Source organism: Monomorium pharaonis, chromosome 9, assembly GCF_013373865.1.
Source record: "Monomorium pharaonis isolate MP-MQ-018 chromosome 9, ASM1337386v2, whole genome shotgun sequence".
Classification (NCBI taxonomy): Eukaryota; Metazoa; Arthropoda; class Insecta; order Hymenoptera; family Formicidae; genus Monomorium; species Monomorium pharaonis.
In genome coordinates this window covers 6031515-6059439 of record NC_050475.1, presented here as the reverse complement: position 1 = coordinate 6059439, position 27925 = coordinate 6031515, and the positions used below count along the sequence as shown (strand labels likewise).

The 27925-nt window shown below is 34.7% G+C and overlaps 1 protein-coding gene across 4 annotated transcripts in view; it reads left to right on the top strand.

The window, feature by feature from the left end:
- Nucleotides 1-27925, top strand: part of LOC105832228 (alkaline phosphatase) — a 216083-nt gene that overhangs the window by 164224 nt on the left and 23934 nt on the right. For all 4 annotated transcript variants that reach the window (XM_028193493.2, XM_036291922.1, XM_012672983.3 and 1 more), the window contains one exon: nt 20866-20987. In XM_028193493.2, the coding sequence (XP_028049294.1) occupies nt 20866-20987 (122 nt within the window). The remainder of the gene's footprint in view (nt 1-20865; nt 20988-27925) is intronic.

Sequence of the window (27925 nt, the reverse complement as noted above, 5' to 3'; positions counted from 1 at the left end):
ACGAGCGGTTTCAACTGCCGTAACTTCCGCTCGCCGTCAAGAAAGAAAACGTTCTTCCATTGTTGTCTGGGTCTGTGGGCTTCCAATATCCGGAAGGGATGCGCCGGCAACTGACTTTTGCCCCGAAAAGCAGCCTCGCAGGAAACATTATTGAATCACACGCGCGAATTAATCGAATGAATCGCTAAGGTTATCTATATCAGGCAGAGCTTAAACGCAGCTTACACTACATTTTCCTCCATTAGCCAAGTAAAGCCATTAGCAAATTCAAGCTAGAGCGCGATGCTTTATGATTTAATTTGTCCGCGAAATCTCAACAAAATTTGATAAGCAATTTTGAAGTCGTCGTTTATGCGTTTCTCCACACGGAGAGAATTTTCTCTTAAAATTTACTCTCAAAATCTGGTAATTGTAGGATAATGTGTTAACTCGAGGAGTTTTATTATACTTTTTAATAAAATTTACTAAAAGTATAGTAAAGTTTACTACATCTTTAGTAAAATTTACTTAAAGTATAGTACATTTTACTAGAGTATGGTAAAATTCCTCGAGGTCACACATTATCCCACAATTACCAGATTTTGAGGGTAAATTTTAAGAGAAAATTCTCTCCGTGCACGGAACTGAAAAACTATAAATAATATCAAGATTAACAGCAAACAAATAAATTAGCGACGATTAATTTTAATGACACGTAAATGAAAGCGAATCGATAACTAATCGTTTAAAAAAAAAATAGATGGTTTAAAAAATGCCGTAAATAATGTCAGGATTTTTTTATGTAGAGGACGTGTCTTACAGAAAGTTTCGGAAAAGTTGCTGGAAACTTTGCTGGAGAGCGAATTTCAGGAAACACTATTAAAGACACATCGAGTTCTTTTAGATTCTGCCAACTGGCCAGCTATTCAAAGTCGAGACATTTTCACTCTGTAAAAATGATGGTACCGCTACAAGTTCTGACACAAAAAAAATGATGCGTAGTTTTGTCACGCAGTTATCTAGTTTTAACATCTAACCGGCGGTCCATAGAAATGTAAAAATTCTATCAAAACTTACACTTTGATAGATTATTTACCGGCTGCTACCAATTTCCTATGACGTCGCGATAAAAGCAAATACTGTGCACCGGGCACACTCCTAACCGATTTTCTCTAACGCAATATTTCGCTAGACTTTCGACGTATTTTTCGAGCAAACGTGCTATTTGCCTACGCGTACGAAAGCGCTTTATGGAGATCGTCCTCCGGGACGATCCACCCTTTCGCTCCCTTCGATCGCTCGTTCCCTACGCTTTCGTTGAACTACTGTCCATGAAGTACACGATGGTGTACACTGATCCGCGACGAACGACGCGGAAACGTCCGATTGCCAGAAAGAGTGAACTCTACTCGTCCGTGACGACTTTTTCGTGAGTTAAATTCGACGTGGCCGTTGCTTTTCTCTCTCTCTCTCTTTCTCTTTCGTGGTGCCAGGTGTTGACCCGAGATTCGCAATGGACGTCAACGCCCAGTGTCGCAATTCAATACCGAGTAAGCGACGCGAGCACACTGTTTTATATGAGGATGCGCGCTCGTTCCCATCAAGAAGGAGGATGGTCTACCCTTCCGGCAGGACAGCTCTGGATTCAATAAGATCCAATCTACTTGGACAACTTCATGACAGCATCCGTCCGTCGACCAGTTCGGACCGGTCGCGGTTAAATTGAATCGCCCGGGAAACGTAAAGGACGGCTTTTTCAGCCGATCGTACGTGAAGTCGCAAAGGACTCCGCTCGTCGTCTCGTCTGTTTGATAGCGGCCAGTTGAAAAAAAATCGTCCCGGCGACCGACGCGCATCCGTTTTTTGAAAATTGCCGATCGTGAATTTTATCGGGCGCCTCGCGTACTTCGTTCCCACAGAATTTGCCGAATATTCTGTTGCCCCATTGAGAAATTAATCCGTTTATGGTCGACTCGCATGAGTTCGCAAGTTTCATCACGGAGGATCATTGTTTTACGGAGCGTGCTGTGTTTGAAATCTGATAGACATACTTTTAGTCGTCGTCCCCCTCCCATCGATGAAACAAATATGTTAGCACAATTAAAATCACGCAGAAACCAGCCCGGTATGAGGAATACGTGGCTTCTGAAATAATTAGAATTCATATTTTTATTTTAATTTTTAACAATAATTGAATTATTTTTAGATTAGTGCAAAAACGTTGGTCGAATAAAGTTGAAAAACTAAATTTCAGCAAAATTGAAGCAAAATTGTCGCACCACGAGCTTCAATATACCTTTTTTTCTTTTTGTACCGGAAGGATTGAATTTTTCAATCCTTTTTTTCAACCAATTCCGGGTTTATTTAATACAAAGTTTTACCAAAAAAAAATTAAAATTTTGCAACGGACTGATATGTATTTATATAACAGACATTTTTGACACTTGATGAATTGAAGAGAAAAAACCGCATAAGCAATAATGCAAATTGTTTATCACGTAAAGTGATATTCGGAACTGGGCGACTATTTTAACAAAGAAATGCTACGTTTATGCGAACAATGCAATAATTTTTAAGTCCAATGCAAGTTTGCATCCCGTAAATTTGCCAACCAATGCACGATAAATTTACCGGAATTACTCGAGTGGAAGATATCCAATAATGTAATCCCTCATCGTGATTATACTCAACAACATTCCGCATGATTTAATAGAAATTTATATATATGTTTGATAGCAGACATAATCTGAATGAGATAGCTTTGTTAATTAAACAGGTCACTCTGCAATCGACATTATGACCTGACGAGGCTATTTTGCTACTAGAAAAAGCTTTTAAAATGAATTATTTTATTGTCTTGTTTGGTTTTTAAGTTTAAAGTTTAAACAAATAATACAAATAACTCAACAATGAATTAGGATTAATGTTAATTAAGTTACAATAATTAATATTTTTTAATTAAAAAAATCAAGATAATTTTTTAGTCTGTATGAGAAGAAAAATGCCAATACATATATTAATTTAATTAAAGATGGTATTTTTAATTTCAGTTTACGATTGTATTTTAAGTTCAACAAGCGGCACGCAGTTTATAGAACTAAAAAATATATTTAATAATTGATATACAGAAACATTATCATGTATAAGTACCAAGATTCGTTGATCAAAAAATGACATTTCTTCCCATTTGTGTTACATATTTATTAGTCTAATATTCAACTTATTATTATCTATTTGTGTACATATTTATCTTTATATGTTTAATGATATAGTAAGAAGAATGTATTTTATTAGTGAAGAGAACAGGAGCATGTGATTTAACATCCAATAATTTACCTCCTAGTGACTAAATAGAACGTTCCGATAAATGAGACGATATTGATCTACTCTCTTTCGGGAAATAATTTATCTCTGCGCCTGCCGTTATAATAATCGATACATCTCCCAGAAAAGCTCGCGCCAGTTCAACTTTTCCCGTTTGTGTTGATTGCCATCAATAAACAGCGGTTGTCGAACCGACGAATCTCGCAATTTGTCCACTGCACCGAAAACGCGGTATTGGATGCTTTAAATTTTTGGCACGTCAAATTTCGTTTGCATTTGTAATTGAAAAAAAAAATAGGGTAGCGCTAGACGGACGTATTGGTGTCACCCAATTCTGAACGGTATATGCCAATGCCGGGCGCACTTGACTCGAATTAGATTCGATATTGTGCGATTCCGCTTCCAGATTGAAACCGCGAATAATTTCGTATTCTAGAATCAAATATAACAGACGGAAATTCCGCTGGTCATATGCTCTCTATAGTTGCGCATTCAATATCGTCGCGCGAAAGTTATCGGGTGCTCATAAGAATCTGTATCGCGTGAATCACGTAGAAAATTTTGCATTTCCTATTTACGTGAAAAATTCGAATTTGTCACCTGATCTAAATAAAGGCGCGGAGTTGAAAGGTTTATCTTCGCCGTAACGTAATTCTTGATTCGCCGCAACAACGGTCTCGCATCATCTCGACGAAACGCGTTTCGCATCGGGTCAAAATTCCGAAATGAGATTCCGCGCGTGCGAGTTTCGCACATAATAAAAGAACGTAAGCACGGGCACTAAATTATGTGGTTAATACGCCGCGTGAAATACGGCCTGAAGGAAACATCTAATACGTACGGATCGGTTTTTTGTCCCGCAAAATGTTCCGCGTCTATATTGCCGCTACGGTTTAATCGAGGTAAACCGAAATGAATATGCAGTCGTTCTTATATTATAATCGCGGCAACGAGTATTCCAGGTGAGACTTGAGAGAATTTAAAGTGAGAATAATGAAACGGACAATACTGTATTTGGGACAATGTAAATTTTGCCAAACTAGTTGTCGCGACTGCTAAGTTGCACGGACATGAATGTGCATAAGTAATTCCCTTTTTCCAACTAAAAGTATTTAAATGGTTTAAATTGTAACATCTATTTAACAAGTCACTACATTTTTACTTATCATGTGCCGATAGACTTTTTAAATAAATATTGGCAAAATTTATCTTATATTGAAAGGTATTAATTATAGTTTTCTATATTTAATATATTAGTCTGAAGTTGAAGAGTTTTTGTTTTTAAATTAAATTTTACGCATTAAATTTTGTGGAATGAATCGCATCATTTAAATAATATTAAAATTTATTGAATATTTAATTGTATTATTTAAATAACATTAAAATTTATTGAATATTTATAAATATCACCTACGAGTTTATTTCTTAAATAACTTAATAATTAAATTTTATACAACTGTAGAAAGTGAAGTATTTGACAGAAAAACACTGTGAGTTTTCTTGCTTCTCGTTATTTTTAAAGCATGAGAATTTAATGAATATTAAATGAAAATAGTTAGACATGTAAATTAACAAATGTAATTATTGAAAATTATTGGGAATTTTGGTCAATTATTACAAATTGAGTGATGCTGCGTTTACTCTTTAATCTCCATTTCTCCGATAACCTAGTTATTCACTGATCAGATCTATAAACATTGTTATTGAGACATTTGGTCACTGAACAATAATAATTACAAAATTTAGATATAGTTTATCCACAGTGTCAAACAGACATGTATTTTATAAATATGATTATTTTATCGCTCCCAGCGATAACGTCGTTTGACTGTTTGGATAAAAAGAGCCCGATTAAATGAAACGATGTGAATGGTACGATGCGAAACGATGTTTTACCGATAACTGTGATATTGGCTTCACTGTAAAAAAAGTATTAAAAATTATGTCAGCACAATAAATGTAAAAATCACATGATTTATAGACACTTGTACACGCGACTGTACTTGTTATACTCTAACGTAATTTTATATACTTTTTTACAGTGAAGCTAATATCACAGTTTTTGATAAAATATTTCAGTTTAAGTTTTTTATTATTTATACTATAATTGCACATGTAATATTATGAATATCGTATGTGTGCTTTTTGCTTCTTTTTCTGGTAATCTACATATCATTGCTTATAAAAGGTTCTTAATAAAAAATAATAAGAAAAATATGAGAGATGAATTAGAATAAATCAGAAATAAATGAAAAATTACTATTATACAGATATCATATGGATCTGAAAGTGATTTTGTTAGACCATCAAAACAATTATGATAGATATCGAGTATGATGAGCAATATTGTAAGGAATTTTGACATTTTAGCAAACAATTTTAGCGTCGTACACAATTTTGATCCGATAAAAATATTTTCAGATTTATGTATTTGTATATCTGTATATCTGTCTATTCAGCAAAATTTTTAGATACGCATTGTAATTAGTTTGCAAAATTAAAGAGACTTGTAATCGATTTTTGGCTTTGTAAAATGTCAGATTAAGCTTGTAAAGTACAGCATGTTAAATATCTAAAAAGATGTATACAAAAAATTAGTTAACTTTGAAAATTTATTCAGTAATAAAATCATGCTGATCTGTCGATAAAATTGATTTACCTATAGTTTCTGTATTGTTAATTTTAACTTTATAGTTGCGACATGATATGTTTTGACTAATATTTTTATCAGTAAATTGAATACGACTACGTAATGTGGTACTTAGCTGTTTGAACAGTTCAGACTACCTGAGACTTCAAGCTTTTACATTTGCAGTAGCGTATTTAGTACCATAGGCCAACTTACCGTGCCCCAGTAATTCCAAGCGAAAAGGTACAGTATGTAATGTGCGTTATTAAGATAGTTTTTTCAACGGTTTTTTTTAAATATGTGCTAATGCACTTTTCGCTTAACTTTTTCGCATTACAATCCTAGAATTTTATGTTTAACCGGATTACGTACACGAGAAGTTTCCCCTCCAGACTATGCTTCATCGTGGGTAAACTGTCAGAATTATTGAAATTTAATGCATCACGAAATTTAATATAAAGTTTTTCGCGCATGGCATATCGTTTATCAATAATCGAGACACTCTCGGGATTATTTCTTTGAGATTAAAAATATTATATCTAGCACCATTTGGCATCCTCGTGAGGAAATAGCCGCGAAGATGCCGTCGGCGTTCAGGACATAAAGGTTTCAACAAAAAGGCGAGATAAAAAAAACCAGTAGAAGAAAAGGAAGACACATTGACAAGAAATGAAGAAAAATGTGCGAACGACATAGCGCCCGTAACGGATTTTATTGCTGGCCGTTCATTAAGAGTCGAGTTGCTTTACTCACGTGAACGTATTGGATAAAACAATTAAAGCACGCGCCGATTCGAGATGTAATTTATTTGCCGCGGAGTAAAGTTACGCGTACTCTCGCGCTCGCGCGATTCGCCCGTTAAGAACTTAATTGCATTTACGCCACGCTGACTGAGGCCGATATCGATGCGAAATGATTTAGGGTTCTTAACTCGCGACCTAGTTGGGATAAAGTACCGCGCGAAGAGAACTATTTACTTCACCTTATAAGTGTGTACTTTCGCTCTCGATCTTCCAAGATATAAAGAATATCGCGAGATAGAGTGACGTCAGTCTATTTCTTCAGTAGGAAACATAATTTTTCACAAGAGAGCTTTATTAACGCGAAGAGCTATGTTTCTTGTTGAAAAATGAAGAGATTCGTGCGAATTTATTTCTACACAGTTTCGAACTCTGGGTACAACTTGCAATTAAATAATTGCGGATTGCGGAGATTTATTTCGACATAAATTCAATAGAGGAATTTCTTCGTTAATGACACAATTGATATTATTTTTGCTATCACTGTTATTGGTGTGTGTGTGTGTGTGTGTGTGTGTGTGTGTGTGTGTGTGTGTGTGTGTGTGTACGTGTGTTTTGCTGTATATATAAACAAATTAGAATAAGAAATTAAGAATAAATTAGAATTTCCCAAGTTCTCTTATTTATAAATTGCCGAGAAATTGTTGGAAGTTTAAAGAGCGCCACTCTTACCAACTTTTTCAGTTAGATTGTTAACATTTAAGAATCGATATAATGCGACACGTAAGAACTTTTGGATTAATTATTATATGAATAAGATGTAGAAAAAAAACCACATTTATGAATTTTGTTCTCATTTCTTTTGAGATATAAAATTTGATTATAGAGAAAATTCTAATTTAATTTTAATTTTTTGTACATATGTAAACGTGTGTGAAGTTAGCATTTCAAAGTTTAGCATCTCATAAAAATACTGCAGAATTACTTGCATCCAGCATAGTTCTACAGTTCTTGATAGGTTTCAACAATAGCTCCGTGAATTACCTATTTTAATTAAATTTTTATAAATGAGATGCTAACTACCAAAATCACATAATAGCATCTTACCGTATTTCGAATATACGGCCACAGAGAAGACTAAATTATAGAGTTCTATCGTTTAGAGACGTCCTATCAATAGTTCTGATGTTTAAATTAATAAAAAAAATTTTTTTTGTTACAAAACATACGTATATATGCGTATACGTCTGCGCACGTGGATGTGGTGTAACTGGCATCTCAGATAGACAAAATTAATTAATTTAAAAAATTTAGAAAGTATTTTTTAACAACTATCTTGATGGAAAACTTGTATTTATAGCTCTAGACATGAGATGCTGGTCGAATATCGACAGTTCTATTTATTTTAACGCAGTTCTCATATAGTTCCGGACGCGTACAATAATTTTCTAAAAAGTTCCGGTGATATAAATAATTAGAACATTTTTTTAACAATTATTTTGCCCGAAAAACTTGAATTTTGAGGACTAGACGTGAGATGCTGGTCGAATATCGACAGTTCTATTTATTTTAACGCAGTTCTCATATAGTTCCGGACGCGTACAATAATTTTCTAAAAAGTTCCGGTGATATAAATAATTAGAACATTTTTTTAACAATTATTTTGCCCGAAAAACTTGAATTTTGAGGACTAGACGTGAGATGCTGGTCGAATATCGACAGTTCTATTTATTTTAACGCAGTTTCCATATAGATACGGACGCGTACAATAATTTTCTAAAGAGTTCCGGTGATATAAATAATTAAAACATTTTTTAAACATTTATTTTGCCCTCAAAATTCAAATTTTTTGGGTGAGACCGGGAAAGACGGGGAGAGACGGGGAGAGACCGGGAGAGACCGGGAGAGATCGGAAGAGACCGGAAGAGACCGGGAGAGACGGGGAAAGACCGGGAGAGACCGGGAGAGACCGGGAGAGACGGGGAGAGACCGGGAGAGACCGGGAGAGACGGGTAAAGACGGGGAGAGACCGGGAGAGACCGGGAGAAACGGGGAGAGACCGGGAGAGACCGGGAGAGACCGGGAGAGATCGAAAGAGATCGGAAGAGACCGGAAGAGACCGGGAGAGACGGGGAGAGACCGGGAGAGACGGGGAGAGACCGGGAGAGACGGGGAGAGACCGGGAGAGACGGGTAAAGACGGGGAGAGACCGGGGGAGACCGGGAGAAACGGGGAGAGACCGGGAGAGACCGGGAGAGATGGGGAGAGACCGGGAGAGACGAGGAGAGACCGGGAGAGACGGGGAGAGACCGGGAGAGACGGGGAGAGATGGGAAGAGACCGGAAGAGACGGGGAGAGACCGGGAGAGACGGGGAGAGATGGGAAGAGACCGGAAGAGACGGGGAGAGACCGGAAGAGACAGCATCTCACGTCTAGCCCTCAAAATTCAAGTTTTCCGGGCAAAATAATTGTTTAAAAAATGTTTTAATTATTTATATCACCGGAACTTTTTAGAAAATTATTGTACGCGTCCGTATCTATATGCAGCTTAGTTTTAATTGTTTTTATTGGTTTCGCGCAAACTGATCGTGTTAAAGAAAAATCTCAATTTATCAAATTATTTAACATTTAGAATTGAGATTTATTGGAACAAATCGAAAAGTTGTAACAGACTTGTTAAGGGTTGCTAAGGGATAATTGAAATCGTTATTTTGACGCAGTGTCGTTTTTAAGTTTTCAATTTGGAGTTAATTCGCGATAACCTCGCGCCTTCGTTCGACAGGCACGTTCGAATTTTAAGTTTAATTAAATAAAGACTTTTCTCAAGTTCTATTTTTGCGCCGTGGTGTTCCAACCGAATTGCGTTCACGTTGCACGGTAATGGTTTTGAGCGCGCCTTTTAGGCACGGGCGGCAACGCCAACACTGCTTTTGCTTTTGTTCGGAAGAGTTTCGACTAGTTTTGCTCGTGTTGCAGAGAGAAATGGTGTTACGCTTAGAGATTTTATCTCGTTCACCCGCGATTTCCACGCGCGAGACGAGGCTACGCGGCGGCGATACACGTCGCCTCGGTTTTGCTAGAGTATGCAAAGCAAGGCTCTTCTGCTTTCTGCAACGAGGCTGTGATCGTGATCATTAATAAAGCAAGAAATATCTCTCTTAGTGTGTTTTCCTACAGGATGCATCCTTCGGATAGCCGTAATCAGATAAAATTTAATAATTTGCGCAGGCTATCTCATTTCTGAGATATACGTCGGAATTATTACCGACATCGCATGAACACGCAATAGAGATTTATTTTACGTAGCAGTTAAAAATAATGAAATATTTAACATATAAAGAAATCAAGTAAGGAAATGTATCTCTGTGGGTTTTGCTAAATGTATATAGCAGATCAGGAACATTATATTTCTAAAGTGCTCAGTAAAATGGCAAAAGAGCGCTTTACCCGTAAGGAAAGAAATTTTTACATCGATTTTTATGCGACACGCCGATGTTGCAGTAATATCGTTGAGCTAATATCTTTAACCTGAGACATGGCTGTGTGTCTCTTTTGTACACGGATCGCAAACAATAACCGCGATCGAAATCGACGCATGTGAATCGTACATCGTTTATTCGAGGATAATGTTTTCCGTTGCCATAAAAACGGAGCGGTTTCCAGGGTAAGAGTGACACACGACTGTTGTTGAGCACGCATCAGTGCGTACGCATAACTGTGCTCATATAAAACCCCCTTTTTACAACGACGATTGTATGGCAGAGACCATAAAGAGGTTCACCGCGCGATTTCAGTTAGGTATCCTCGACGATCCTTCGGGTGGCTCCATTACAGTCGAATGTCGGTATCGCGTAAATGTTGAAACTTTAACCGACCAGTTTTCTATGTACAGTCGCTCGCAACGCGCTCTGATCAACAATGTCACCAATTTGGCCGAATAATTGAAACACGTGACTCGCGCTCGATCGAAATGACGAGCCGTTCGCGTACTCGGCAATTTTTATCATCAACTTTGCAACTGTGAAAAAAAAACATATTTAGAAACAAAAACCGGTTATGTCGTGTTTTTTAACTAAAAAAGTTTAGTGAAAATTGTAAAAAAAAAAAGTACAAGAGGAAAATAACGCACGAACATTTTTATTGTGTTGATCGTATTGATTTTATTGTATTGGGTATGTAATGTTTAAAAATATTATATACACACATAAATATTTTAAATAATTATTTATATATAACTTTTTCAAGTTTTTTAAAAATAAATTGTTAAAATTAAAAATATTTACTGATTAAAAATTGAGTTCTTTGTTTTCACTGCTGCTTTGTTGCAATTTATTTGGCCAGAATTTATTTTCTTATTAATTAAAATTTATTTTTTTATTAATATTTTTTAAAACTTTTTTTAAGTTTTTATAATTTTATCTGTTAATATAATATCTACTTTTTGTGAAAATATTTTTTATTTTTTAAAGCTTCTTTCTTACTGACCAAAATGATATGTACAGGAAATTCAAACAGGATATTAATTAGCAAGAGTATATTTGTAATATATTTTTTCTAAGTATACATATAACACTTGTCTGAGAATTCAATCGATATCTTTTTTATTTAATCTAAATTTAATTTATTTACACAGAAAAATTTACATCTGATTAATTGTTAGAATAAGGATGCCTAATATGAGACACCCAATTATTTTACAAACACAAACACTTTTAAATAAATATTAGTGACTACTTTCATATTAGTAACCAATAATCGTGAAATCTCATGTAAGTAGCAGCCGTGTAGTGCACGTATATGGTCATGTCTATAAAGATTTTGTTTCTGTAACTTAGCAAAATTTCTTAACGTGTTTCAAAGGTCTGTAAATAATATAATTTAATAGCAATAATATTTATTTTTAACATGGTACTAACATCAAGTATAATCATTGCATCTTGGTATTTGGTCATTAACTTAGGTATTTTAAACGCATAATTTCAACATTTGTATGATTTGTGTAGATCCTAATATAAAGTATTAGTTCCTAATATGAAGTATAATATGGAGACGGAAAATCTGGACAAGTTTTTGCGCACCCTTTATTGGGAAGGATATCTTTTAGTATAAGTTAATTTTTGTGTCAAAATTTAGAGTTTTTATTTTTTTTATATTTTATTCTGTAATGTTTTATCGATAAAAATTGTCACAATTTGTTATATTTATGTAAATATAATAAATAAAAATAGTTTTTAATTGAAAATGTATTCTTTTCACATTTAATTTCTTAACATGAGATTATTTTATATTAAAAGAACTCCACTGTATCATATTAGGACATCTTTTTTAAAACTGACTTTTATTTCAAGTCTGAGAAAAATTATCATAATAAATGAAATACAGATTTAAGCCGTTAATACATTTTGGTAATAAAACTGGAACGTACTATCTATAAAACGTAAAACTTTTAAGTAAGCTAAAAGTTATTATTCAAGAAAATATAAGCTTTTTAAAAAAAGTGTCTCATAATAGCCATCTTTATCTTTTTATCAAAAGAAATGGAAAATTTTAATTCTTTTCCTTAATCTTCCAGTTTAACTAAACTTTTATTTGATTCAACTTTTTTCTTAAGGAAAGCATAAATAAATTTAAAAGTATCGTCTAACAATGCGTTTATAATTATCCAACGCTCGAATCGAATTTGATCACATTGCCGTGAAGCAGCTTGGCTTCTGTCGATTCACCCAACTTTTGCGCATCCGTGGAGTAAACTGAAATGTAACAAAACAGAGTGCGACTAGAAGTGTGGAAGAGGAAAGAAGATCCTTCTACCTCAGTGTCTCCCAATTTAATTTTGCTTTAAACCTCTTTGGAATCTGAGGAAAAGTTGTAAAAAATTTAATCTTACACTTTTATGTAAAGTTAGCAAGGTACACCCAAAACAAGTGATTGCGATGGCAATCAAATAAATTAGAAATTGCGACATTTCAGTTAAATCCAACTGAAAAGATTGAAATTGGTTTAGGTATAATATTTAAATAAAATTATAAAATTATAAGGTATTATATTGTATATATGTGTTGTTTTTTCAGTTTTTTATTTATTGCTAACAATTTGTTATTTTAATTTGTTATCTTCAGCTTAATTTTACTTACAATTTTCAAGATATTTCTGGAAATATTTTGCTTTTATCTTTCGACTTGACGAAATATCGTTTGGGAGACACTGTTCAAGTTGAATCAGAATTGCGGTTCGACGGAGTAATCGGACAAACGAGATACTCGGCGGAAGAGTGGCTGGTGTGTCCGATGTATTTCAAAGCAGGAAATAAACGTGAGTTCTTCGGGTCTTGCAAAACTTACCGTAGGATGTGTATTCGTGCCCGAGCGCGATGGCTAAGCTCGTTTATGTGGGACAGCAACTAGAGCAAGAAAAAGCTTCAGTTCTCGCTTCTCATTTTTGCAAGCGAAGCAGTCTTTATTCAAATATCCAGAAAATGCAACGAAATTATTTGCAGTTTTTGCTACATTAATCGATTTAAGAGAAAGGAGAAAGGGTTATTTAAAAAAAGTTTCTTGCGAGAGAGTTAATATTCGGTAATTAACATTAATTCTAATATTATGATGAAAAAAAAACAATTCATCATTACGTTACATAACTTATTCGAAATTTTGTAATTTGACAAAAATCCTTTATATTGAAAAACGTCACTGTCAGAACCATCATCGCGAGATGATACGAGCTCCGAGATGTCTCCAACGTGGCTTGAACGAAATAAGCACGGTCATGCAAAGTTCGACAATAGGGTCTCGCCACTTGCGTATACATCATGGAATGTGTATCACGAATTTTAGAATTCTATAGAGGATGACCAAAGGATGACGAATGTCTTCTTCCAAGAGATTCTTATAGAAATAGCTGGGAAAAAGATTTGTGTATCTTGCTTTTTGATCAATTGTAGCTTAGACTACAATTTTGAAAAAAAATTGAATTGGAATTACTAAATTTAATAACGAGTTTGATTTAACTAATGCACACTGGTGCACATTAAACTAATGCACTGGTGTCGTTGTACACTGATCTGATTTAAACGTAAAAGTGAAATATACATATCTCGTAGGACAAAATATTTTCTATCAAACAGCATAATAAAATCTATTGAAGTTTATTTTATTATATTAAACACATACCTTTACGGCGATTTTGATTTTAATGTGCATTATTGCATCCAATCGAAATATTTAATAAATTTGAGTTGAGATAAACTGAAGTACACATAGAACATCTTGCGTCTAAATCTTTCTTTAGTATACTAATTTTTTCAGCGACAAAACCGATATATTCGTATACGATTTATTGTGATTTGGATGCGTAATGTAATGATTTCTATATGATTTTTTATTGTTAGTCTTGAAGTCTGTAACCTTTAAGCCTGAATCTGGATATTGAACACGTGTCGCACACATTTATCTGAGGATCCTCGCAGCTGCGATTTATGCATTGCAGCTGGCGTACCGTTAAAAGTAGTCTCATTAAAACTTAATAAGTACCGTAAAACACGAGCGACCACATACATTAGGACGTATTATTCCATGAATCCTTTATATAGATACAATTCATTTGTTATTTTATTTTTTAATAAAAACAAAGTTATTAATCATGCGAATATAAATATAATCATGAAGCTAATGAAAACCAAATAGAAAACTTTACGTGTGAATAATATTTTTTTAAACATAAGAAATAAAGATTTTTATTTCTACAGAAATTAATGAAACGAATCTGGCTAATTACTTTTAGACTTGCGCTGGAAAAAATCTTTCATCGTGAATATTATTTTATATTGAATAAAGAAAAGCGCGAAAAATGAGACAAAAAAAAATATATTAAGACTCTTCTTTTCCTTTTTCCAGTTTCTTGTATATCTAAAAATTGCAGAATAGAAATTAAATATTAAAACATACATGCAAACATACAAATCATCTGTAATCGATAAAGAGTTTTTTTTGCGAAGCTTCTCGTTGAGAAGCTTTTCGCAAAACACCTGACATCTTAATGCTTTCACGAAGAGCAGCACGATGCGAAGTTTTTAATGAATACGTAACGTTCATAAAGCGAAATCTAACGAGTTTGTATATTTGCGGCCGTAAAACGCAGTCATTCAAAATACAGCTTGAAATGAGGACAAGTTCGAAAGATATATAACAACTTTGCTTGATTAAAAAATGCTATTTGACTGACTATAAAAAAGATGTTGGTATTTTATTCGATAAAAATACGGAGAGCAAAATATTTTGAGAATGTGATGTTATTAATATGTACATTTTATGAAACTAAAAACAGCTGTCGGTGTCTGTATATTTAGTAAAGTAAAATGTGTATTTTAGAAAAATATTTTTCGTATTATAAAAAACAGCGGATTACGATGATCCTGTGATCGTATGAAACAGCTACACTGAAAAAAAACTAGATTTAAATAAATATTTCTTTGAATAGTGCCAAGAAAATATTTTATAGAAAATCAATAGTGTTTATTTAAAACAAGTACTAGTTTTCTATAATTTAGAAAATATTATCTGTTTGAAATAAATATTATTCATTTTCTATAAAATATATTTTTACCACTATTCAAAAAAATATTTATTTGTATCTAGCAATTTGTTTTTCAATGTACTCTGTGTGTGTGTGTGTGTGTGTGTGTGCGTGTTTGTTTGTTTCTTAGGCTAGTAACATACAAGAAAAACGTAACCAGTAAGATTTAAACAATCAACGTGTATTAATTTTTTTAATTTGCTGCTGCTTATTGCATTACTATTGTTCGTCATTAATCAATTTCTTTACTCGTGTTTTACTTACATTTCTCCATGTGCTTTCAGTTCTACATTTGTAATACTGATACGATTGTAGAACGCTTGCATTTGCAGCCAACAGATTTACATAAAGACATTCTAGAAAAGTCTTGCGCGAAACGAGCTTGCGGGATCACTCAGAGGAAGATGGAGGTTGCGCGATTAATCCGCTAAGAGCTACGACGGTTGCTTGCCACTCGAGCGGAAGAATGCTTCTTGCTTATGCCAATCGGCATTGACTGTTGGCATTCCGAGGAGAAATGGGTCAGACCGAAGAGCAACGGTCGGCAATCCGGAGAGTGCGTTTATCTCGATCGCGATAATTTATCACCATAAATTCAGGAGGGTGCGAGGAGATAGCGTGACGTTTTTGCGACGCCGTGGTACACATTACTCCAGGATGACGGGGAATTCAGTTAAGCGAATTTCGTGAACTTCTTGAAATACCTCGAATTAGTCATCTGGCACGTCAGGTACAAATTGACGCACGCGATATTGAAAATGGATTGTATCCTGTTATATATATGTATGCGCGCGTTGTATAACACGATTGTGTTATGTGATATTGGTCAAACAAACCAAATTGAATTTGATATTGAATGTCGAGTTTTGCAAGGGAATTTTAGTATTATTAAAGCTCTCTACATTCTCTTATTAATAGAACTAGAGAAAAATGTAATCATTTTCTCGCGAAGCTAAAATACAAAGAAAGAGATACGTTCCTTCGAAATAAAATTCAAAGCTATTTATATAGAAGCATACATTAAAGATATTTAATCTCTTAATATTAGTAGAAAACCTTTTGTTTTTTATTTTGCCTGTATATTTTGAAATATTTAAGCAATACGTTTTGTATTTTTTTAGAATATGACTCTGAAAAACAGTCAGAGAAATTAATTTCAAAATGCTGCAGTTTAATAATTTTCACATTCTTTTGTACATCTAGATAGAAATTGTTTACGATAAATATGTGGCCATTATCGACACTTATTAAATTGCGGTACCAAGTTGCTGCGAGAATATTTTAGGTAGCCGCTTGAATTCTAGAAATGTTCGTAAATCAGTTCGGGAACGTCCTGTCGGACCTATCGTGCAAGGACGACGAGGATCGTGACACGCCATGGGAGGCTCGACCCATTAACTTAGAAATATATAAGATCACGGAAGCGTATCACGGAGTCGGAAAGTTATGCGATAGTGGCCGCTCACGAAGGTGCACCCGCCGTCGGGAAGTTAAATTACGCGATGGATCCTCGACTTTTATGTCGAGCCTCAATGAGAATTCTTTTATGTGTGAATACAAGACTCGGCGATATCGCTGCTGGTTAGATCACGAAGACGAGCCGGATAGAGATTCACCCGTGAAAATTCTATCAAGATATGGTGCAATTGTATTACAAATGTTTTTATAAATCTAGTTGAAACACGATGCTTTTACGTTTGTTTTATTTACACAATACGCGATATGCGTTATGAAGCCATTGGGGAGTTCTATTTAGTTTATTTCATCGTGGTTTATAACAGATAATGGCTCTTTTGAAGAAACATGTTAAACGATATTATCAATAATATACTTATTATTAATATCTTTAAACTAATGCAACTTGCAAAAAACATTATACAAATTTTATTTTTGCTTTTGAGGAATTTATTTTTAACAGATTTTATGTAAAAAAAGCTATAAACCTATAAATTAGTAATTTTTTAAATTATCAAGCAAATTATATTTTTATTAATATTAATACAATGTTTAATTTTTAAGAAATAAGGGGCACTGCTTTAAGAGACCTATGTTAGTATTTACAACGTTTCTTTATAAATTATTTATATATATTAATATTGTAATAATACAGTATTTAATTATAAATACTGTAAAAAAATACATTAAGCTATAAATTTTATTACTTAAAAATTAACCATATTGGTTACAGTTATCCTGTTAAACACTTTTAGTTCTTCAGTTCGCACATTTTAAACAAACGGATTTTGAACACAACTCGGGGCGCTTAAACAAAACAAAAAAAAAAAAAAAAAAAAAAAAAAAGAACACAACACGTAAAATGGTGATTAAAGGCTCAGTACTGAAAGCATTAAAATTAAAATATGGAATTGACAATTCTTTTTACGTATTCTGTTTCGATTAGCGTGTTATGTTTCTCGTTTTATCATTTGACATACATTTATGTATCTGAAGTCACAGAGTTTTATCGAGCATTATCATATACAAATGTCTTTTTTTTTTACTGAAAATTACATTTTCTGAAGTACATTGTAATTGCTATTATCGTCAAATCAAGTTCGTGTAACCGATTAGACAAATCTACCTGTCGACGTGGCCTCTGATGATACTTTATGGTATTAATTAATATCTAATGGCGCAATATCGACACATAATCGGCTCAACAATATTGTACATGGTATTAACCGTAGTAGCATAGTCCAGTGATTCACGTTTCAATATCGTTGGAAAACCCATTGATGGACACGGCGGTTTCTTCGATAGCGAAAGGATTGTCCTTAATTGTGTGCGCGCAGTATTACATTTCACAAATGTAAATCGTAATCTGTAGCCGTCATTCTTAATTTTACATTACGTAATTTTATATAACACGATATGATAAAGCATATTGAATATTATTTACAATGTACTAAAAAGCAGAGTACTATGTGAACAACCCAATTAAAGAGTTGCATTCTATACTGAAAAAAAAATATTAGATTCAAATAAATATTTTTTGAAATGGTACCAAGCAGAAATTTTATAAAAAATAAATTATATTTAATTTTTATTTGAATCTAGTATATTTTTTTCAGTGTATCGTAAGGAGAATAAATCGTGCCAAGCAGAAATTTTAAAAAATATAAATAATATATATTTGTTATAAAATTTTTGCTTGGTACTATTCAAAAAATATTGATTTGAATCTAGTATATTTTTTTCAATGTATTGTAAGAAGAATAAACCGTCATATTGTATCTTTATGCTGTTTACTAAAAGCGAAGTGAGTGAAATGGCATAATGGGAACTAAGCTTCTTTCGAGCTTGATTAACTTGGAGCTGAGAATTGGCCGTTATACGGCTTCAAATTGTTCAAATAATTTACTTGCGCTATGTTGTTACTTACAGTAATAATTTACTGCTTTGTTCTTAACATAGCATTGATTAGTCCATGCGCTGTGCTTGTATATTACATTTTAATTTGTGTTTCTTGTTTAATCTAACTTATGTTTGTGTTTTATATTTGCCGATTTATGAAAATGATTGTCTCCATTATTATTATCTTATTTGCTTGAATAGTGCATACTTTTTTATAAACACAAATATAAGAAGAAACTGTCCCCTGAAAGAACGTTTGTAATAATAATCAAACAAATAGTTTTTAATAATAATTTAAAACTGGACTGTTTAAGAATCACAGAAATAAGACCGCCAATTGCGGTCGAGGTTAGCTCTTGATGCATAATAACATTTTATATGTAGATTTTAAATACAGATCTTAAATGATTTTGTAAAATAATCGAATAAATATTGACATAACATAACTTTGCGGAGAAGCACGCAAAACACGATTTTTCACAAGGAGGAAATATATAGTTTTTATTGATGTAATTGCCACTTTACATCGCTTTTCAACTTGGTAACTTCCCAGAAAGACTCGTTTGTATCGACAAAAGATTATCGGCTTTTCGAACGATAGTTTTCGCACCCGCGCGTATATATCCATTTATCTCAGACTTTACCTTACCGAGTCTCTAGAGGCAGATTGCAGGATATTACTTCGCTGACTTCGTGATCTCCCTTTACCCCCCATCCGTTTAAACGTGTAATTCGTGAGTTCCAACTGCGCTTGAAAGGAACGCAAAGGCTCATTTCGTTCCGGACGCTGTCGGGCAGCCTAAGGTAGCGGTGCATTTCGCGATCCCGATGCCGGTATTACATGTCAGGTCAGACGTTACAGATGGGCAATTAAAGTGTTACAACCTACCCCCCTCCCCCTCCACGAAGTGCTTAACATCAGCGGGGATGCGCCGCCGTGTTTACTGTAACGATGGCCGCGCGTTTTTTTTTCTCGCGCAATTTAACTATCCCATCAACGAGCTATTTTTTTTTTAACTCGATCGATGTCAAAATCTAATTGAGGGTTTAAGAATCTTGTAAAATTGGTTAACTCGCCGTCGACAATATTTTACAAAGGTTCGTAGCTTTGTGGCGTTTTCAACGTAGAATAGATCGGTTTCGATCGAAGCTTTTGAGAAACGAATTTCATCTAAATGCCTTGTTCCCATTTCGTGACAACCCTCACGTTCGTCTGCGGGGAAGCACTATAATAGTAAATACAATTACCTTGTTCCATTCGAGGACCTGCATAAAATTAACAAACAGATTGACGGATCAGTATGGATGATTTCCTTCGTCCGGACTAACTCCTCGTTACTCCTAGCCGGCCTAGTAGACGCGAAGTGCCGCGGCACGCGAAACGGTAGGGTGTATGCACATCAGTCAAGAGTCATGACGTACAGCGGCAACAAGCGTGCAATTACTCGAAGAAACAAGAAAGTGTTTCGGTCTATCGGGCGTAAAATGCAAGAGGAGGGAAGTTTAAAGAGAAGCGGCACCGACCTCCTCGATTAGAGTGAACCGCCGCACCGGCAAATAAACGGTTAAATTATACATTGTTAAGCGACGGACAGGCTCTGAAACGGCGCGCGGTTGCTGGTTGGTCTATTTTTGAAGGTGACTACGCGCGGCGGTAGAAGAAAGCCCCTTGAATAAAACATATCTACCGCTTCGGGCATGTCCCGAAGTCTCTCTCTCTCTCTCTCTCTCTCTCTCTCTTTCGCTCTCTACTCATCCCTTCATCCCCTATGTCTTCTTCACCGCCCTCCTCTTTTTTCATCCGCTTTACCGTTAAACATCCGCCCGTCCTTGGGGAGGCCATTCGGGCGATGCCGCGTAATAGCGACCCGTTGATGGTAATAAAGTAAACGTGTTGCGCCCGAGAAACTTTGCGAATGAAGTTTACCGTCGTGGCCGGGGAAGCGTCCAAAAGTGGGACAGCCTCTAAGAGAGTCATCCCGGAGTCATTGGTACTTAACGTGTACGCAAGATCATTTAACTTTCTTAACAGATAAGAGAACTTGAATTGCCTCGAGCTAGGATGAAATTAATTATTCGCTTTTTGATCGTCGGCTATCTTTACGGGAGATGACATCGAATCTCGACGGAGCGCCGTGCCGATGAATGTAAAGTAACGAGTTCCCTTCGCTTCCCCTCTCCCCCCCTCCCCCCGGAGGGCATTCATAAAATTATTCATCAATAATTCCACTGAACAAATCGCTTCATCAATTTTTTTCCTCCCTTCAGGCTCCGACAGCAAGGTGTCGGACGTTGACGGACAGCCGTACACGACGCTACTCTACAGCAACGGCCCGGGTTACATGCATCCACGGAATATCCTGCGGGAGGCCGGGAAAGATTCCATTCAGGTAAGTGAGGCCCTATCCTCATTTCCGTACGCGTGAGAGGTAGTTCACCAGTGTTTATTGGATCGGAGAATGATCGAGTGGCGAAATCGAGACCGACCGCGCTCGAAAATCCATCACGTACCATCGCTGTTCCATCGTGAAATATTCTGCCAAACACTTCCGACTGCCTAGCTCCAACCATTTCCTCAAGTATCTTGAAATACCACGTTCGATGGGCGCTAGGAATTTTTAATTTTGCCGCAAAATTAATGAAGGTGCTACACGATCGGGCATGAGGCAAATTTAATTTGAAATCGGTAGACGCGCATAATGATGTGCAACGATATGCTGTGTTAAAAAATGGCACTGTTAAAATAAAATACATATAAACCTTTCTAAAATATTATGATTTTTAACGTATTAAATAGTTCCAATAATTGAATTAATGTTAAAAATATATTCTATATATATTTCACTTGATAGAATCACAAATGTTTATACACAAATATTGAGAGGAGGAAAATGTGTTTGATTTTATTTAATTTTTCTGCGATGAAATTAGTTTTTCCTCTTTTTTTTTTAAATCCCGTCGATAAAAGACTCTTTAAAATTCACGCGTGTGCTAAATTAATGGCATATGAAGAGAAATTACAAATGTGATACGTGTCCAATTGCTTACGAAAAATACAACAAAATAATATATGCGTCGATCGTTTTATTTATAACTCGTCATATATTATACCTTATTTATGTATTTTATTTATGACAGTTTTACCAGCGCTCGTCGCTTATTGATTTAATTTCCTTCGCTGACATAGCTTTTCGAGAATTTGTATTTATCTTTTGATCGCGTTATGTTACGTTCCGCGAGCACACGGTCCCCCGTTTTATAGATTTTCGCACATCATGCGTTTACATAGAGATTTGAATTTATACTAATCTGTAAACAAAAATGTTTTGTGCCTCGCAACTATTCGCGATCTCTCACGTATTCGCTGAGTTTTATATCATTTTGTATTTACAACATTTCGACCGGAGACATTTCCATCCCCGCTGAATATTTACGCTACGGATAATATTATTCGACGTCGCTGAGTTACATCGCGAAATGGGAGGTAGTCGTCCCGTGGTTTTATTCGCACTTCGCTTTATATTATCATGCCAAACACGTACATACAGCAATTTAGTCTCCGATATGGCAGGTGTGGCGATTAATAAATTTTACGCGCAAATTTGGTACGCCGGTATATAATTACGATTTTACCATCTTACATGAACTTAATATACTGTACCATTATGCCACCGCAAAAGTGATGTAAATTAATTTTGATTAACATAGAATAATAACTGGCTATATATTTTTGTGGTGTATGGCATAAAAGTCTTACTCGTCTACTTTCTGGGATTCTGGAATTTCAAAGATTCGAGTTAAAATTCACACAGAACAATATTAAATTTTTAATTGATCATCTTTCGAGAGGCAATGGCAAATTATCTAGAGTACCTTTGTCAAGACAATCACCATGGAGTAAATGTATTGATATTGGAGATAGATTGAATAGTACATTTCTTTAAACTGTGTAAATTTTCTTTTTTTATGAAACACTTTGTTATACTGCTATTTAAAGACATTGCATATTAAAATGTCGACGCGGAAAAGTCACGAAACCTCGAATCGATTCCAAATGATTATAATTGTCAAGATATTTGAGGTTGATAATTAAAAAGTTAATCCTGATGAGAAATCCTTTCTCATGTATTTTGCACAGGCAGGCTCGTATATGCGATATTAAAAATCCAGCTCGTTGAGATTACAAAGTGGCAATTCGCACAATCTTTTCGCTCGCGGCGCTCTCGGAATGCATTGAGAAAATTCGTTCGTGAAGTTATAAAGGTATCATCTGGCGGTGACTCTCGAGCATGATTATTCAATTTCTTGGAATGCTCTCGTCAGAGTGAATCGTCATAAACGGTAAGTGGCTAGGGAAGAAACTGATTAAAATCTAGATGGCTATTAAAGAGATAAATTACATTGACCTGCCCTTTTCAGCGGCGGTCCATATAAATAGCAAGGAACCGAATAACACATTTCGTCACCTTAAATAAAATTCAGGCGACAGCCTGAAATAAGAGCATTAAGGATATCGGATGAAGAATCGTTATTATTAGAAAAATAGAAAACAGAAATAATTGCTTAAATTTTGCAATATTATTTCACGAAAGGAACAGTTTTATGTGTGCGTTAAAATAGTTAAAAATTTAGCTAGAGACAGATATGAAAATAATTTTGTTAAATTATTAAAATAATTATTTAGAGTGTCCCGGTATAATGAGCAATGCTACATTCAATTTTTACAGTCTAACAACCAACTGGAGCATTCTACTCATTTTAATAATTTAACAAAATTATTTTCAGATCTGTATCTTATAGGTAAATTTTTAGGTACTTTAGCAAAACCATTCTTTCCGCGATGTACTTATGAGTACTACATTCGATTTTACAACTTTTTATCTTTCTTAGATACCTTGAAAAAATATAATAAAGCAATGCAGTGTAACAATATTTGAATTGAAAGGAAAGTAAAATAATCTTAAATAATAATTTGTTTGTAATATTTTTTACGTTAGTATAAGGCTTATAAAAATATTTGGTTTTAAAGCTAGCATAATTACAAAATTGAACACAGATTAATGCAGATTACAGAGCATATATGCAAGTTCAAAAAATTTAAAAACTTTGTAATAATATAAATCGTGTTTTTGTAGTTAATTCTACATATCGTTTACATGAAAAATTTGTTGCATTGCATATTTTACCTTTGTGACACCTGGAATGTGTACATATAATGCCACTGTGGGTGCATAATGTAAGTTAAGATAGTATCGCATAATATTGCTACGATAGTATCACGTAGACCTCGTTTGCGCGGTCGCATTTTCCTACGGACTATCATGTAAACGTAAATTCGCATAAATCGATATCGCGAAACAAGAAGCGCCCGTATTTTACACAGGGAGATTGCTCTCGTTTTACGAGAATGTGATTTACAGGGTGAATGTCAGGTATGCATTAAGCGCGTAAATCTGGATCACCACGCGGAATTAGCAGCAAATCTCATGATCATAATACAAAGTACGTACTAAACGTATATGCGGTACTGCCAAGGTATACAGTGACCTAATTTCCAATCGAAATTGTTTATCTCGAGAATGTAGAGAGGATAATTCGAAGTTACTATCCATCACTTGATCTTTGATAAACGAATGATCGAACTGTAACAAAGTTACGCGATGATTATTGAACTGTAGTAAAGCTATGCAATGATATAAGACATTATTACATGGAAAGGATACAGTATTGCTAAAGTATCTAAAAATTTACCTAGATGTAGATATAAAAATAATTTAATTAGACTATTATATAATAATTATGAAGAGCGCTTTTTTAACAAACTCGTTGCTGAAATGTGAAAAATTTTTACAGAATTTCTCATCATTCTTGATCATTTTTAAATACTTTAGTAAAATTTTTTTTGTGTAATAATGCTATCCATAAAATTATAATTTAAAATTGGTTTTATTACTTAAGAAATTTAGTGATATAAAAATATAACTTTTTTTTTTTCAACACGATATACAGAAAAAATTACGATAATGAGAAATATTTGTATAAATTAATTACTCTGAATAACTCTCTTCTTTATTTCTGTTTTTGTGAAAAAGCTTCTGTGAAAAATCATTTTTTGTGACTTATGGTTATGTAACGATAACGAATGTTTTCACACGACTAGCAAAAATGGTGCCGTGTGTCAACTGTTCCATAAGTATAGATTTATATGCATGGATTATATAATTATTATATGATGATCGATATTTAAGTGGCGTGAAATATATGCTTACTTTACATAAATTTTCTATGCTGGGATTGCGACTTATCTACCGCTGCATTTTATATGTACCGACACGGTGCAATAAAAAGTAGATACATTATTACCCTACCTTAGTGATTTATGCCTGCAATTACACGCTGGGAGTTAATGCTTCAGATATCCCGGACGAATTAAACATCGCGCCGAGCTGATATCGGGCTATTTAGTAGACGTCGACTCCCTTCGTTCGCGCGATGTAGCGCGCAAATTAATGAGAATTTTTCAGCATCGATAACTCGCCCGTTCGCATCGCGCCATTTCTTTCGTCCTCGTATTATGCTATGCGCTCTCCTCTGCATTCCCGAAGCGCAAACCGGTACAAATCTGTCCCACCCCGCACGGTCGACTTCACCCCGGGAGCTCGCAGGGATGTTCACTCCGCATGAAGTATCCGCCTCTTGTGGATGTCTTAAAGCAACCTCTGCGCTCTCTATTTGCGCACACACAGCCAGAATTTTTTGTCCCGTATAAAACTCTCTTGCTAGTAAATAGCTGCTTTTTATTTTTACCAGGGTTTCTTTTATAGAAAACAGGCGAAAGGCAGATGCGACGCGGGAGGAATAGAAACCCAAGGGTTTCAAACGTGACTTTAATATTTCTTCGAAAATGTAAATAAAGACTCTGGAATCTATACAACTTATGATAAATGTGTGCGAGTTGAGCGCATTAAGAGAAATCCAGTCCAATCTGTCGCGGTGATAGACGACATATTTCTTTAATAAATCTAATGGCTATAGCCATTATATTGCGTTTGTATCTGATCCTCTTGTTTATCTCGCTAAGCGCTCGCTGTCCCAGTCCATTCCATAGATTTTGTTGCTGGGAATAAAGTGCGCGAGATATGTTTCGCTCCGCGATATCTCCGGGCTTTCGCATTACCCAATAGAAACACCGAGCTCGGGATGTACCGATGGCGGATAACGCTAACCCCTTACAATATTTAACGCTCTCTCCCCCGATGGACCATAATTCCTTAAGATACCATTTCCCAAGTTACATCCTCCTCGGACGAATCCCATCCGGCAGCCCGACGTTGTTTTACGCAATCATTGTCGTTGGCAGGGATTTCTCTCAGGAGAACGTGCGGACGCCGGCAGAATTTGGGGGATGCGCGAAAACGTTGGCGGAATTTTTATCTGCGTTATTTTCAACAAACGTAACCGTTCTCGTTACACAACTATTGTAACGATTATTGTGTGCAAGTAGTCCAGGCCAGGAAAGGTTCCCTCTGAATTTTTCACGTAGATTTACGCCATAGAGTGACAATCGGGGAAATTGCTGAAATTAAATAGCTGTTACTTTGTATAATGAAATACAGAATGAAATGGACTATACCATTTTTCGCAAAAGAAAATGGTATTGTTTTTGTTGACGCACAGGGAATATATATTTATAAACATGTATAGATAAACATTATAAAAAAGCTGAAAATTTATCTTGCATGGCTGAGTGATATTTGTATTTAAAATGTCTCGACATGATTTTTAAGAACATCTTAATTATTGTGCAAATTTAAAATCTGGAAAATTTATAAGATAAGTTAATTTAAAACTGTTTCTATAAAATACTATTCTATAAATTTTCTGTCATTAAATTATTGTAATTAGTCGAATTGTTTTTTTATTATAATTATTTGCAAATTTATATATTCTTTTTGCATTATGTAAAAATATAGTTTTTTTCTATAGAATAGTATTTAATAAATTTTATTTTGTCCTTAACATAAAATAAGTGATTATATAAATAACAGCTATGTATTTAATTTTTACAATTTTTTGTTTATTATCCTGAACATTTTAATTAAATTATATATTTTTTACGATGTGCTAAAGAGACCTGCGGTTTTAATTTTTGTACTAATTATTTGCAATAAAATTTATCTTTTCTCTCTCTCTCTCTCTCTCTCTTTCTCTCTCTATCAACAATCTCTAATAAGCTATGTTTTTGTCTATATATGTATATTCTTAAAAAAAATCACAACTCTGTTCTTTGTACAATTCTCATAGACATTCAATGGATACAGCGTACCTCTTTTGTGTCCTTGTCGAGACTAGCGATGCTTACTGTGGAATTATTGATATTTTGCATATTGAATCTTTTGCATGAATAGTTTGCCTTCGATCTCAAGTGGATCGAAATCCGCTTCGATCTCTACAAAGAGATATTGAATACACACATATTAAATGACTCTACTTAAATCATATGATTCAGACTATGTCTAACCGGAGTAACAATATTCAGTGCTTTTAGAACTGCACATTATAGTTTTTATTGCAAAAGGAGAAGAAAAAAGAAGGAAATTGTGTTTATTTTACTGGAAGTTTAATGTATGAAAGTAAAGATAAATCTACAATATTTCCTATTTGGCTCTTATTAAGCTACAAATCGATTTTGATTAAATCAGTTATAATATTTTTCTCAATCTTTGTTTATGTATGTCAGGATGTAAGCTTGTTGAGAAAAGATAATTGTAAGATAATTGTAAGACGAAGATAAAATAGACACCTCCGCAATGTCATCATCGCCATTCTAGCCTGTACTCCCAGCACTTGTTGTTTCTCCTACGGGCATAAAGCTTCGTTCCACCTTCATTGCACAAAACCACTTCTCCCTGAGTTACCGCACTACTCCGAAACGTGGCCTTTCATCTGATCATCGTGGCGAGATCGCAGCAAAGGGTCTACGATGTCTCGACGAGAAAGAAATATTGTGGGAGAAATCCCTTTTTCGCCGCAACAGCGCGCCTCATTTGAGCTGCACCGTGTAGCCGCAGGCGAAGTAAAATGCAGAGTGAACTACAGTTGGTCGTAGTTAGAACTCGCGACAATATCTTTTCGAACCAGCTGCTTTAATTTTATTTTCGTTTTAATTTAAAAATGTACACTCTTTCCGTTGGAGAAGAAGTTAAAGTAAAGTTTAAAACAATACGAATTTCAATGTGATGAAAGAGAACAGTATTTTTTGCTAATTCTTGAATTTTTGTGATTTTAGCATTAGAAATTTTAAAAAGTATAAATATAGTTAAAAGTT